The 15,208-nt window shown below is 40.3% G+C and overlaps 1 protein-coding gene across 1 annotated transcript; it reads left to right on the top strand.

The window, feature by feature from the left end:
- Nucleotides 1-2,469: 2,469 nt before the first annotated feature.
- Nucleotides 2,470-9,644, top strand: fscn2a (fascin actin-bundling protein 2a, retinal). Its single transcript, XM_080488756.1, has 5 exons — nucleotides 2,470-3,638; nucleotides 6,427-6,583; nucleotides 6,709-6,830; nucleotides 6,922-7,089; nucleotides 7,216-9,644. Exons 1-5 carry the CDS (start codon nucleotides 2,819-2,821, stop codon nucleotides 7,419-7,421), a joined length of 1,473 nt encoding a protein of 490 aa, XP_080344882.1. The 5' UTR covers nucleotides 2,470-2,818; the 3' UTR covers nucleotides 7,422-9,644.
- Nucleotides 9,645-15,208: the final 5,564 nt, after the last annotated feature.

Raw genomic sequence — 15,208 nt, 5'->3', positions numbered from 1 at the left:
TTATTCCTGGCTAGCTCAGCAGTTTCCTGACTCAGCAGAATGGTATCAGCAGGTGAAAAGGGCAGCAGCAGCAATTGTGGAAGCAAAATTTCTGTCATGGGATAAATACAGGGTGGCCATGAAAAGTGACTCTCTGCCCACCTCAAAGAGACTTAGTGTCACAATCCAGTGGCTCAGAGTGGTCCTGCCACAGTTGTGCTCAGCTCATGTGGGGAACCCTTTATGATTACCTTTTAGGATTCCGTCCCAGGAAGTGTTTCATGTTCTTGCAGAGAGTCTAATGGACAAAGAAATGAAGCAATCCAGTCTCCACCATTTTTGAGGATTTGGAGAAGTTCTACGACCATGTTATCAAAGTTGTCTCGTAGGAAGTGATTTGGGACTATGGTCTGTGGGGGCCACTGCGCTAAGCGACCCAATCTTAATACACTCTAAGGGAGGCCGGTGGTCATACTTTTTACATAATAAGAAACTTGTTTATAACCAGTGTTGGACCCTGTCAATGATGGGCCTTATCTCCTATATAGGGATTTTATTGGACAGGGTGTCAAGGATGAGTGCGTATAAGGAGGACGTTGTTGCTGCTTTATGCAGATGACGTCATCTTTATTAGCACCACTGCATACGTGTTTGGTAGTTCAATAGTTAATATAAGGTCCAGAATTGTCAGTTCTTATAATTAGTTTGGTCCCCCATCATTAATTTTTTTGATTAATATAATTTAAAAGGCATGATGTCACAGGAAAACCTCACCTGCTTTTGTTTAGGTATTTGTAGGGCGATTCACACTTCTGTCACAAGAGGTCAGTAATGACTATTTTACTCTAGGAAACTGTTATCCTGGCAAACAAGGAAGAAAGCCAGCCAGACAAGCAGTATTGTAAAAGAGTGACCCAATACTGAAACAATTTTCTGTGTTTGCAGAACATTATTTTGTCTGAAGAAAAGGAACTCACACCTGGATGAACATGGTCATCATTGTGTGCGGGTAACGCATGGAGACCTTCCTGCATTACAGTGATTTGCAATCAAGAGTGAGGTAGTTGGCCTTTGTATCAGCACCTCTAAAGGCCTAAATATGCTTTTTTGCAAATGTGCTTTTCAAACAGTGTTATGTGCCATTTCTTTCCTACTGCCATGCGTCCTTGTTGTTGTTAATCAATTCATTCAGCAGAGATGCAGTTCACAACGTTGGTTTAATGTGGGACTGCATTTCTAATCTAAACTTTGGTGATAGATTCAAAACTGCAAAAAATATTTTGGGAGGATAGTTTGTTGCCTTATGTTTTCAACTTTGCTGGTGAATACGTTTATAAATTGTTCACACAAGTCATCTGAAGCTTCTTTTTCACCAATGTCCAGGTAAGATAATGTCATAGATGTGCTTGTATCCATACACACATTCATACAGTCGTTCTTCTGAAGGATTGTTCAGCCTGTCATCTTCTTTGTTTTTTTTGCTGGTCGCGCATGTACTAAACTCTACAACACTGCCCCCACAGGCCATCAGTGGTATTACCCAGTTTGCAAGGCATCTGTAAACTCCCTGGAAATGTACCAACGTATTCACAGTTACAGAAGATGGACAAAAGTCTGAGCCTGGATCCATCTGCATATTTAGCATAGCACATGTTTGGGCTTTAAGTTTGAGTCTTCTCACGAAAAAGATGGCACCTCCTCTTCAGAGAGGGGAATGAACCAAATGAAGGTGGAGTGTTTTAACTATCTCGGGAGTCTTATTACTGTCCTATTTATTAGACGAGGAATTAGAGTGGCTGTAGGCTGGAACAATTGGCAGCAGTGATACAGTCTCTGTGGTTGGATCCCCATGGTAGAGTGAAGAGTTACGACATCCAGGATAACACAGAGCAGAGTTGTTGTGAGGGTGGCCTGTAACCCACTAAGAGCACTATATGTATATGTTTGCTCTACACTGTAGTTAAAATCAGACATTTCAGATTTAGCATCTGAAGTATGATGTTGCGTGTGGTATTACCCCCCCACATCCTAAAAGACTTGTGAAAAGCCTAAAGTGAAACAGAGCAGGCAAATAATCTTCATTCAAATGTGTTCTATTCAAATTCCTCCTCCCTAAGCTCATGGACGTCACACATTTAAATGCCTCTGACGACTTAAAGAAATCATAAACACAACCTAAACCTATAGATTTGAATGTCACACAATTACGGTGATAACTTTGATAAGGCTTCACTTGGAGAGTGACGATAGAGCTTCCTAATCATTCAGTTGTGCACATTTTGACAAAATGAAAGAGATGCTTTGTGCATTCAAGTCTTCAAAGTAATAACTAATGTGGAATACATGAGATGGGAGAAGTGAGAAGTGGTCAGTGTCTGGCTGACAAATGGGCGGATCAGTGACAGCTACAAGGAAGAAAGACAACAATGGAGAGGGGACGACAGAGACAGGAGCAAGAGTAAAAGTGGACTGTCAGTGTACTGGAGACGCAGAGGGAGGAGGGGAACATATGTGGTTGGTGCACTGGTCTGTGACGTCAGCGGCTTGTTGGATTGAGGTGCTGTGTCCTGCTGATTTTAATCCTAACTCATTAGGGAACTGAGAGCAAGTGCCTGTGCAAACCCTCTGGGGAAGGAGAGAAAGTGAAGGCAAAAGGAAGGAACTGAACAATCCATCAAAGGAGATAAGTGGAGCTGATTCACAGCTTGAGAGGAAGAAGAGGAGGGAACGCAAGCTATTTCTTCTTCTTCTTTCTTTTTTTTTTTTTGCTGTTCAGTTTCATGACTGCTTTCTGTGATTGCCCTCTGCCTTGTTTGTCCTAAAGCTGCTTTGTCCAAGCATGCCCACTAACGGAGTTAATAGGGCTTTGAAGCTGCAATTTGGACTAATCAACTATGAGAATCGGTACCTTACCGCTGAGGCCTTTGGCTTCAAGGTGAACGCCTCAGGCCTCAGCATGAAGAAGAAACAGATCTGGACCTTGGAGCAGGATGAAGATGGTCTGGTTGTGTTCCTTCGCAGCCACTTAGGGCGCTATCTTGCCTCTGATAAAGACGGCAAGATAATATGTGGGGCAGAGAAGCCCGACCCTGAATGTCGTTTCCTCATCGTGCCCCAGTCCGATGGTCGCTGGGCACTGCAATCAGAGCCTTACCTGCGTTATTTTGGAGGATCAGCGGACTATCTGTCCTGCTTTTCCCAAGCCATTGGGGAGCAAGAGCTGTGGGCCGTCCATTTGGCTTTACACCCGCAGGCCAGTTTGCTCAGTGTTGCACGCAAGCGCTATGCCCATCTGTCCTCTTCAGATGGAGAGATCTCTGTGGACAGCAACATTCCTTGGGGAGTAGACTCATTGGTCACATTGGTATACCTGGATGGCAAGTACAGTCTGAAGACCTGCGACAGCCGTTTCCTCAGCAACGACGGCAAACTGGTGAAGGAGAACACCAACACGACCAGCTTCACGCTGGAGCTGAAGTCTGGCAAGCTGGCCTTCAAGGACTGCGATGGGAAATACCTGACCCCAGTGGGACCCACTGGAACATTGCGCTCTGGCCGTTGCTCCAAGCCAGGGAAAGATGAGCTGTTTGATCTTGAGGAGAGTCATCCACAAGTGATTTTTCAAGCCGCAAATAAAAGATTTGTCTCAGTTAAGCAAGGTAAATATCAGCTGGTGAAGTAGTATTAAATAAGCATATGCTGTCATGTCAACCTAACCTTTTTCTCCCTAATAATAAGAAACGGAACAGTTCGCTATCAATTCTCTGTCTCTATTCAGACATATTTGCAAAAACAAAGTAGTGTAATATCAATGAAGCAAAATGGAGCTCGGACTGTTAAGAGTTGAGCCTAAGAATAAAAAAATAAAAAAAAGAGAATCATGAATATCATGTTTAATGCATCTCAAATGAAAGACATGTTAAAATCCTTCACTATAATTTAGCGATTACTATTCAGCCACCAAAAGTCCCAGTGCACATTAGTCCACATAACCTTAAGCGGAACTAAATTCATATTTTCAATAGAAGCTAAAAAGTGAAGCATTTACATTTTGAATATAGCATTTTGAAAAATGACTTAGCTCACAGTTGATTTTAATTGAGTGGCGGCCTCACAGTTACATAACCTGAATCATTTCAGCATTTTGTTTCACTGCCTTTTAGATTTAATATCCAGGATATTTGCAAAGGCAGTGAAAGACTGCACCCGGGTGGCTCCGTTGGAGTATTCAGGTATTGAGGTCAGCCAAGGGTCTAATGGGAAAAATACTCAAGGGCATAAAACAATCGAGTGTATCGCTTGATAGGAGCATGATGAGTAACGTGTGTGGTGGATATAAGTGAATATCAAACGACGTAAAGAGTAACTGTTAATAGTTCTTTTACTAAACATTACAATATTGTGCAGGATTTAAAACATCCAGTCTGGTACATTTAAACTAAAGAAAGGAACCTTTGCCTGTTGTATCTTCATGTTGCATGCAGAATGGCTGTCAGCCATAGAGGTAATTGTAGTAATGGGCTTTGTCATTTCCACTATGTGTCCATTGAAGATTAAGCAGTGTGCAAATGACTCCGGGGCAGATCTATGCCCCAAGGGTGTCAATTACCATCAATGGACTTTAAGCCTTGTAGCTACTCACTCTTTACCATCATCTATCAAGTGCGGTTCTCCAAAACACGTGGGCCTTTAATTCAAGTGGTAACAGGTAGTACCTGCCTACCCAAACAGATCGGTTACACTATACAGCTTCAGCTTGTTGTGACTCGATCTGCTCCATCCTGTATGTAACCGGCAAACATTGACGGCTGCAAATTTCCAAAGATCCATCAAAGCAATAAATCTTACTCAATTTATCAAAGGACATAAGTTATTGCTTTAACTGCAAACTCGCTCTGTCAGCCACACGCAGGATAGTGTCAAACCACAAAAGAGATTCTCAGACTCATTTTATACTGCAGGTGTTCACAGAAATAACGCTTGTGAATTAAAAAGGTCACTATCAGGGCAATATTTCATCAATCTGCCACCCCATGTTCGTGATGTAGGGCAAATACTTGTATTTCCATTGCTTTGTGGCAGCGCCACGTTTTTAGGAACAAGGCACTGAAAGCTGCTTAGTGGGCCCTGCAGTGCAGATTTGCATTTCACCATGCAGGGAATTACAGCAAGCGAATGAACAGGAAGGGTGGAGGGGTGACTGTGGGGGATTAGGATTGTAACAGGATTAAGAGAAAGGTTGAAGGATATTTCTGTGGCATCTAATTTGAACTCCAACAGACACAGTTCAGTTATACGTGTCTGTGTGTTCACCACCAGCTGACACACCTCAGCAGACGGAGTTTATACATGGGATTAAGTATGCAACGCTACACTCACGACAAGTGGGGCGTTTGGGTTTGGAGAGCAGGGCACAAAGTTTGAATGTTATACCGTGTTTGATTTATCTCTGCTCGCACTCTGGTTCTGCATGCAAAGCAGAATGCATGAGTTGATCACGTAATATTCGCTTGAAAGCAAAGGCTCAAAAAATACAAAGCACCTTGGGTGTGAAGAGTGACGACGTGGCATTGCCCAAAAAGGCTATTAAATATCAAAAATTTGGGAAGGAAACAATTGTTCTCTTTCATCAGCCCTATTAGCTTGGAGGCCAAATTGAAATAAGGGCCAAAAATCCAAATCTCAAAGCATTCCTGCTGTATAATGCCCCTCTAAAACCCACTAGATCCAGTTTACCTTTAAGTAAACAGTATTTATTGACACCTCTCAAATCGTTTCTTTTTCACTACAGATGGTTTTATTGTTGTTGTTGTTGTTTACTATAACAATTCAAAGTTTTAAAAAAGAAAAGAAAAATCATGCCACTTTTATAAAAAGTCAGATAATACCAAATATTCACATATTGTACTAAATACATTTGCAAGGCCCTCACTGAAAATATGTATTTCATATATGACAGCGGATCAAGACTCAAGTCTTAATACTGAAGCCGCACTGACGTATTGTGCATTTGCTTGTGGCACATGGTGATACATCTTCTGGCTATAGACAATAAAAGAAATGTGTATAATGCAATCAGGACGAGCTGAGGGCTGAAAACTAGGTAAATCCTAACAAAACGTTATTTTTCATCCATCTGTAATTCTGTGAAGATCTGATACTTGTAGCCTTAGAACAGCACAAAGTGAATTGTATTTGCTAAAATGACTGAGCTATGCCTCTTTTTTGAAACCAGTCTTTTTGAATAGCACTCTACGATGTGGTGCAACAGAAGAGGGGACACTGTTATAATTAATGCTGAATTGTCATTATTTGCGGGCATCTGTTCACTGATGCTTCAGCAATAGAAGGACTTAAGTAGCAGCAGATGTCGTTCAAGAGGAGCCGCCATTGTACTTACTAAAGGTGTATTGGAACATATGCTTTTATTTTCTATTTTCTTACCAGGAGTGAGTATTTCAGCCAACCAGGATGTGGAAACGGACATGGAGACCTTTCAGATGGAGATAGATAAGGCGAGCAAAAAGTCCATGTTCAGAACCAATGGTGGCTCCTACTGGACTCTGGTGACTCATGGAGAGATTCAGTCCACCGCTACAGAAGTGTAAGTAGCTCATTTAGCTCTACAAAGTTTCTATCCTTGCATAGATAAGTGTCAACGGGTGTCAACAATCCCCCAGTCTATCTAACGACATCAAGTTGAATTCATGGATTTTTTTTTTTTTTCAGAGAAGTCAACACAATGTTTGACATTGAGTGGCGAGGACAGAGGGTGGCTCTCAAAGCAAGTAATGGAAAGTACGTGTGCACGAAGAAGAATGGGCAGCTTTCAGCAGTGAGTGATGCCGTGGGTAAGTGCTTTCGGGCCACTTGAGATCCACCACAGATGCAGCGTTATCTAATCCTACACACCAGATGAGCGCTGTTGATGCTTTATTGCAGGGGATGATGAATTATTCCTGATGAAACTCATCAACCGCCCAATGCTGATCCTTCGCGGGGAGAATGGCTTCGTGTGTCATCACAAAAACTCCAACACTCTGGATGCCAATCGGTCCATCTATGACATCTTCTCGTTGATCTTTAACGACGGCGCCTACAATATTAGAAGTCAGTGTCTTTAGAAGTCTGCTAACGATCCATATATGTGCGCATTGTTCTCATAGATTTTAGTATATAGATAATTTATATTTCCCGTTTACCCAAATCACCTAATGGCTTGTCATCCGTCTGCAGGTGTCAATGGAAAGTTCTGGTACGTGTCCAGCAGTGGCCTGGTGTGTTCAGATGGAGAAAAGTCAGAGGACTTTTTTCTGGAGTTCCTGGAGCATGGACGCATCGCCATAAAGAGCTCCAATGGCAAGTACCTTCGTGGAGACCAGGGTGGAACACTTATGGGCGATGGTGCATCTGTTGATGCCTCGTCTCTCTGGGAGTACTAAACCCTCCAGTCTGGGTCCTTGCAGAGGGTCTGACACATAGACGCAGGACCCAATTTTATCAGGTCACATGAAACGGACTGACCGGATAATTTCCTGCCTGTTTTTATATACTAGTTACCCAATTCCATGTTTGTTTGTTTCTTGGTTTTTTTTGTTTTTATGTTCAGTTGTCTTTTTTTTTCTTTTTTTTCCATTTTGAATAATTAAGCACTAGAAAAGGATTTTTTTTTTCTTGTTAGTTTTAGATGTTTTATCTTTTCAATGACAATGCCAACATAGAACGATGCATACTGTGTGAAAATCTGTTATTTCACAAATGGGGAATAAGAGAGTGGCTGGCCCAATTCTTCCATACACACTTTGTTTAATATGCATTAAAAGGCAACCAAGTAATTCTGAAGGCAACCACACTGATCAGCCTGCTAATAGTCACCACCTCACATAGTTTGCATGTAACTTAGGCACACTTTCTATTTTGCATTTGCAAAAACAACTGCTTTAAAACTATTTTGTGAATGATGACGAAGGAATACCCATAATTTAGTTGCTAAAACGTATCCTACATTTACATCCACGTCAACCGAACCTTTGGAAAAAACTGTTTCAGGGACTAAAACAAGGTTTACACACGAAAGCTCACAATTTGTAAGAACACAAGCAGAGGCAAAGACAAGTCACTGTGGTTGCATTCTAGGAATTACATTCATTTTACTCTACACAACGTTGCACTTCGGTGTAGGTTTTCTAGACAGCAACATTTATATGGATCAAACTTCTGTCACTTCTGTCAACACTTGGAAATGATTTCATTACTTTGCCGCGTGCTACAAGAACCGTGTGGTCACTGACTCAAAGCTTCGCAAAGGTAATGATGCACCATCGTCTTCTCAGCCAGTGAACGACTGGTGCCAGTAATGCTTTCATTTACCCTAATGGAACATTTACAGCTTCTATAAAAGAACAATATGAAGCAAATGAAGTGGACACAGAAAATAGGCCGTCTCATGAACCTCTGAATCTATAGAGGACTTAAATCAACTTCACTGCAGACACTGAAATGCATCATCGGATCTAGCTGTGTAACACATACAGTGAGGCATTAAACATGCTCAGATACAAAAAGCATCAGTAGGAAAATCAGACATCCGGATCAGGGACACGCACGAAACCAAAGAGGGAACATATTCAATGCGTCTGATGGACTCCACATCATTTTAATGGATGTGGTGAGAACTCGGGAGGTGCTTCTCTGGTGTTCTGCCTCGGGGCCTTAATCCACAATGTACTTTATATCCACTTATATCCTGTTTTCATGTTGAGAGGTGGCTGGGAAGATTAAAAAAAAAAAAAAAGATGGATTTTGATAATAGATTTTAAAAAAGAAAAAAACACTGCAAAGATTGTTCACTTCAATTCTTGACAAAACTTTATTAGGTCACAAATGTGACTTTTATAATGTCATTCTGAAGCCGAATTTAAAAATTTTTTTTTTGATATGTTTGTTTTCCTTCTGTTTGCTCAAATTGGTACACAGATATTCAGGAGGTTTGCTTTGTGCAGTGAGTGCAAAAATTTTCCCATTTCACCTCACCACTGTGGAAACAACATTCAGTCTGTCTGGCTGCAGCTTTAATGTGTCAGCGTCTTCATACAACAAAAAGGCTGCGTCCATCTCACTGAAAACAACATCCTGACTGCGGCTGAGACAGCAAACAGCTATATTTCACTAGAATACGTTTCTCTGAGCAATCTGCTGGACACTGCTTTTGAAAAATAATCATGAGTAGCATCTAATTGACCTTTAGCCAGCAGAGCTTTTGTTGTTGTTGTTGTTGTTGTTGTTGTTTTGGCTCAATCTTTATGACTGTAATTACATGCTCCTATTATAAAATGACATATGCGAGTGTCCAATTCAGAGAAAACCTGACATGTATATATTTAATCATTGATTTATCCTGTAGAATTTTGTAAGCTCTTTCCCAGGAGGTGAAAAAACTCCCACTAGTTTGAATGTAATGTATAAATCAGTGGTTTTTGTGAGGTGTGATATCTGCAAATAATAGGAAATACGTTTAGAAAGGAAGTTTGAGGATGCTTTGTGGCCTGTGTGACCTGTATCAGCGCTTTAGGGAGTCTCTCGCCATATTCTAGAATGTATTTAATATACATAGACATTTGTTACAATGTTGGTACTCTGATACGATTTTTGAAAATGTCGTTGACAATAAAAAAAAAAAACACTTGACAATGCTGTTGCTGACTTTAGTAATGGTAAATGAATCTTGTGAGAGCTTCATGAAAAAGTGTCGGGTTGCTGGTCTGAGTCCTGGCTGAGTCTCTTCAAACTGTACGTGGAGCAACTTGTAACGAAATAAAAGTCCATGACGTAATAACAATGTAACAAAAGTTAAAAATGCACAACATAACAAAGGCTTTGCACATCATAACATTATTAGTTTATTTGACATTTGATTTCATGACATTAAAAACTCTGAAGTAATTTAATAAAGTAGTGCTGACTGCTAAATTGCATTAATATTTGCAAAATTATCATGTGTGATTAATGATTCACAAATCATTCAAACAAAATGAATAAAAATTATTTTAATTACAAATGCTGCACGTATACTGTCAGCATGCGAATATGAATTTTTCTGACATATACTGGTAGGTATCAATCAAGACACAAGATAGGCGGAAATCAATATTTTTCGTAACATCATGAATATTTTTATGATAATAAATACTGCCATCACATACTGACCAACGATCTAAGTCTTCCTCATGTCACAAGGGCTTACTAAAACATTCACACAATACGATGGCTTATTATTGAGAAAAATCATAATTTCAGATCAGGTGGGAATAAAAGAGGTGTGATAAATGTTTACTTAAAGCCAGGACCTCCTCTGCTCAATATATTATGGCCGATTTTTGTTAGAAAAGGATGTAAAAACCTCAATTTCAACACCTCAAAGATAGTCCTATAATGAATGGGTGTGGTTTAAGCTCCTGGCTCCTAAAAAAACCCACATAAAAGCCTTAACTAAAATGCAATGTTTGCACTGAGCTACTCATCAGTGTGGCGTTTCTAAGAGGATTTTCTCTTTCACTACACAGGGTGGCAGTGTGTCTCACTCACTCACTCAGGTCATTTCTCTGCAGCAGCATGGATGGGTGAAGTGCCGTGAATGTACCACATCCTGCCGCAATCTCAGCGAGCATAAAAGCACTCTGCGACTGACCTCCATGCCCCGCCGACATGGGATAATAACACCGTGCACGTTTACTCGTGCTGGAGAAAGGAGGCGTTATTTCACAATGTATAGAGGAGGCCTTTCAGGCTCCCAGGCATCATATATATTCTAAACTGCAATCTTCCATCTTTAACACGTACAAAAACACACAGAAACGCATCTCCTTCTCTCCATAAACTTTACTAATTTTCAAAACATAGAAGAAACTAGTTTTCATTACTTGGTGTTTTTATTCACTCCAGCGAAACATGAGTTCACATCCCAGCCCACGCAGTTCCTGCTCATTCACCCTGTGTACGACACGCGTTTGGCAAAAGCCGTGTGCCAAGTTGGAACATAAAAAGTTTGAACAAATCCTGAAACTATAATGAAATATTGTCAATTCAACACGCTTTTCGACTCAGACACAGCTGGCCAAAGGTCACTCAGCATCACTGACATTGTTTTGCTGCAGTCAAACACCGCCTGCAGCTCGTGTTCGTACAGGGAGGAAACTTCTAGATTGAGGAGTGCATTAAATGAGAAAGATTTTCCAGGAAAACACACACACACACACGCACACACACACACACGCACACACACGCACACACACGCACACACACGCACACACACACACACACACACACACACACACACACACACACACAGCAAAAACCCACCCGAGTTGAGAATCAACACGTTTCACTGTGTGCTTTGTAACTGGACGAGGCTTTCAAGGTTTTTTTGGTTTGTTTGTTTGTTTTTGTTTTTTGTCTTTGCAAAAAGTAGAAAAAGAAAAGCCAAATAAGCCCATGCAAACCGACAGTGCCAGCAGCTGAGGTGGTTAAATCTCCAACGCTACAAACCTCATTGGTAAGGCACAAAATGAGCAGATTAATGCTCATTCAGAAGAGATGTAATCTACGAAAGAAAGATAATAATGCTGCCTAACGAAGGAACAAAACCTTCAAGTTTAAAAGAAGCAGCTGGCTTCAGTTCAATATTTACATCTGTAGCATAATGTAAACATCATTTTTTATCTTCACAGACACATAAAAGGACAACTTAAAGCCGTAAAAAAAACATCTGTGGAAGTCTGCAGAACCACACCTGATGCTGCATTGAGCTGGACCAATTGTACAACAATAAAATCAGGAGCAACTTAAAGTCAATGAGCCCAACTCACACCATCATAAAACTGTAAACAGGAGGGAAATCTTTCTCAGATCCATGAGAGGCCTTTACACCAGACACGAAACAATTGTAAGAATAGGCAGAGAGGAAAAAAATAAATAAATCACTGGGAAATTCTTACAAAAACATCAATGGCAGACAAAACTGAAAGGCCGATCATTATTGAACAACAAATGAGTGACAGCGACTTGAAGATTCAGGCCAGCAAACACAGAAAACACTTGTCAGACTCGGTTCAGTCAAACAACAGGGTGCAGACAGACAATCCGGGAGAGAGACAGCTCGACTGACAGACAAGGGGGAAAAGAAGGCAGTCGTCTTATCAGAAGTGAGGAAGTTTCATTCCACATTCCTTTTCCTACCGTTTGTTGCTCTGCTGATGCATCACAGGGCTCCTCACATGCCCGTCCTGTCAGCGTCAGTTTTCTGATTAAATCTATAGAGACGGACGAGTTCCAATTAAAAAACATTTCTCCAGATGATTCACATATATTGATATTTCCAGGCAAGACTTAGCTGTTTGCAGAAGAACAACATTCTAACATAAGCAGAACCTGTGACGAGAGGACACATTTCAAAATTCATGGGACGTGGACCTTTGATGGCATGGACGGGTGTCCATCCCTCTTCTATACCACTTAATCCTGTTCAAGAGCACCATTGGTGTTAAAGGAAATGTTTTATTGCTTAGCATTATTGAGAGGATTCAAGCAAAGCTGTGTTGGACTGCACGGAGAATAGTCCAAACCTGACATTAGTCACACGTCTCGACAGTTTTCCAATAAAAAGTCATTAGTTTTACTCAAAGCGCAACCTTGGGCTTACCAGTGTATGGAGATTCTGAGGAGGCTCACCATCAGTCTGTTTTCATTTCCAAAACTGTTTTATTACATTCTTCCCGCGACGTCTTTAATCCAACCCACCGTGTAAGTAAATGCAGGACATGACATTACGACAAACACTGAGGACAAATTTAATCACTTAGGTGCTTTTCCAATAAAATGGGATTCAATAAAAGCAAGATTTTTGTAAAAGACTAATTGTCGTTGGGTAATTATTCCCAAGGACCTGCAATAGACATAAGTAGACATGGTATTAAGGTAATAATGACAACTGAGTGATCATTTTACTTTGGTAAAACCTCTCATTACACAGCTGTATTAACCCTCCCCTAACATTCAGAGAGAAGTGCCATGAATGCTGTGTGAAATGATGAAAAACCACAGGCCGAATAATTTTGATTAATGGTCGGGCTTTCTGAGAGGCCAGCTGTCCAAAGCCAGATGTAATGGTTTTCATAAAGGCCCTGACATTAGTCTTCTCTTATACAAACAATTATCTATGAGGGAGTCCAGGAGGGAGTGAACGACTCTACGGCATACACAAACTAGATAATATATCGATGTATTTTTAATGGGATTTTACCTGAAAGAGTCCAGGAAATGTGTAGTCAAGAGCAAATGTGACATCACCTACATGTCAAATCAACAAACAAGTATTTGTATAATAAAAAATATTTGGCAAGGAAGATATGGAATTTCTTTTTATGGAGGTGGCCCATACTGTATACTCAGCTCTGCTGCTCACCCCACACATGCATGTTTCTTACAAATGCAACACCAATTCCAAGGGAAACAATCATTTTGTCTAATAGTATACTAAATATTGTAATCGCATTTTTTTTTCTCAGGATGGTAAACAAGTGTAAATCAACAGCAGGATTATTTTCTGTTAAAACAATAATGTAGAGATCAGAAGTCTGAATATTAACTCAAATTGTGGGTGACATGATTACAGTAAAGTAGATTACAATGGAGTAAATTCTACTCCAAGTACAGAAATACAGTAAAAGAGTAAACATAAATGTATCATAAAATACTACCCGATGATACTAATGTGCATCTAATACATTGTTCACCCTAAATTACTCTTTTGTCTTTTCCTTCTTGATATGAAAGTATGAAATGAGCTTTCTATAGCTCCGTTCCAGTACAGAAAATATCATGCACGTGATCCTTCACCCTCCTCATTATTACCGCCATTGAGTGCATGAAGGTTGTACTTTCGAGCTTTAAATAGTTGTGTCATATTTCATGATGGATGCCTGTTGCTATGTGCACAACAGCGAGAGGATTTACCCAGATATAAGCGCCATCCTCTACCGCATGCACCATACACCCAAACAAGTTCAGTCGAGTCCAGTCGGATCTTTTTTTCTTCCTCATTGGAACTATGAAGCACAGCAGGGATCAATAGGCTGTCCCCACTTCTGAGTAGTAATGCAACTTAAATTGCTTAAATAAGGCACTCCTGACAGTTTTATTTACCTCCAGTGCATGCAGTAGCTCTAGGGCACACCGTGACTCTGCTTCAGCCTCAGGGGTCTTACACCTTACAATAGTATCTGCTGTGAATTGCACATCTATTGTTATACAGGCTCTGAAATTATCATATGTATTACAGTAATATAGTGTTTTTTTTAAACCTGTTCAACGTAAAAACTACATCCACATGTGTGGAATGACACGGTTACTGATTACTCAACGGTTACATATTAAAGTTCCCTATTTCTAATCTACAAACAGACTGATTGGACTTTCTATTGGCGTCGGTCACACCTGATTTTCTGAAGAGTATGAATGGCTTTTTTTTTTTTTTTTTTGTCTTTCCAGGGGGACAACCCTCTCACATAAAGCACAGCTACACAGGAATGGCTTCAAAATATCCTCCTGGCCGAGTCGGAGTCCGTTTCTTAGTGAATTGAGAATTTATGGCAGCAGTTTCAATTACCTTTTACTCACCTGCAACTCCCCGTGCAACTTGACAGAGCCTGGGCAGTTTTACAAGGAATGCGAGTGGGAGTGCTGTCTCTGAATGTGAAAAGCTGATATCTGCAGGGCCAGGCAGCCAGACTGAGGTACTGGATGAATGCTGCTGCCACTTACTTTGACTGCTTTGAATCACTCTTATGTTTGATTGTGTCGTTTCAGGATCTTTTTTTTCAATTGATTTATTTTCAATATTGTGCAGTAATTAGAGGAGGACCTACCTGATTACACTAATTATTTTAAACAAGATGTACTTTGGATACCCGTTTAAAAGATGTAAATGTACACCATTTGGCTTTTCTTTTTTTTTTTTTATATTTATAAATAATCCAAATTTAAACCTAAAATTTTAAAATTGAATCCGGTTTAAAAGTAACTAGTACTTGGAGCAGCTTGTGAGGAAAGTACCTTGTAGTTTTGATTTGAATATTTTTTTAACACGACTTCAACTTGTAATTGAGTATTATCAGAGTCGTTCCACCTCTGTTTAAGTGCACGTTATCCTATGAGGCCCTAACTCTTTTCACAT

Source organism: Lipophrys pholis (genome assembly GCF_963383615.2).
Source record: "Lipophrys pholis genome assembly, chromosome: 19".
In the NCBI taxonomy this organism is placed as follows: domain Eukaryota; kingdom Metazoa; phylum Chordata; class Actinopteri; order Blenniiformes; family Blenniidae; genus Lipophrys; species Lipophrys pholis.
Note: the sequence above shows the minus strand (reverse complement) of the source record. Positions and strands in the feature narration are given on the sequence as shown.

What these genes read in the sequence shown, in the direction of transcription:
- fscn2a (XM_080488756.1), top strand. Translation starts at nt 2,819, where the DNA reads ATGCCCACTAACGGAGTTAATAGGGCTTTGAAGCTGCAATTTGGACTA. An exon ending in ATTTGTCTCAGTTAAGCAAG is followed by an intron (nt 3,639 to 6,426) that starts GTAAATATCAGC and finishes TTTTCTTACCAG; the next exon opens with GAGTGAGTATTTCAGCCAAC. An exon ending in CAGTCCACCGCTACAGAAGT is followed by an intron (nt 6,584 to 6,708) that starts GTAAGTAGCTCA and finishes TTTTTTTTTCAG; the next exon opens with AGAAGTCAACACAATGTTTG.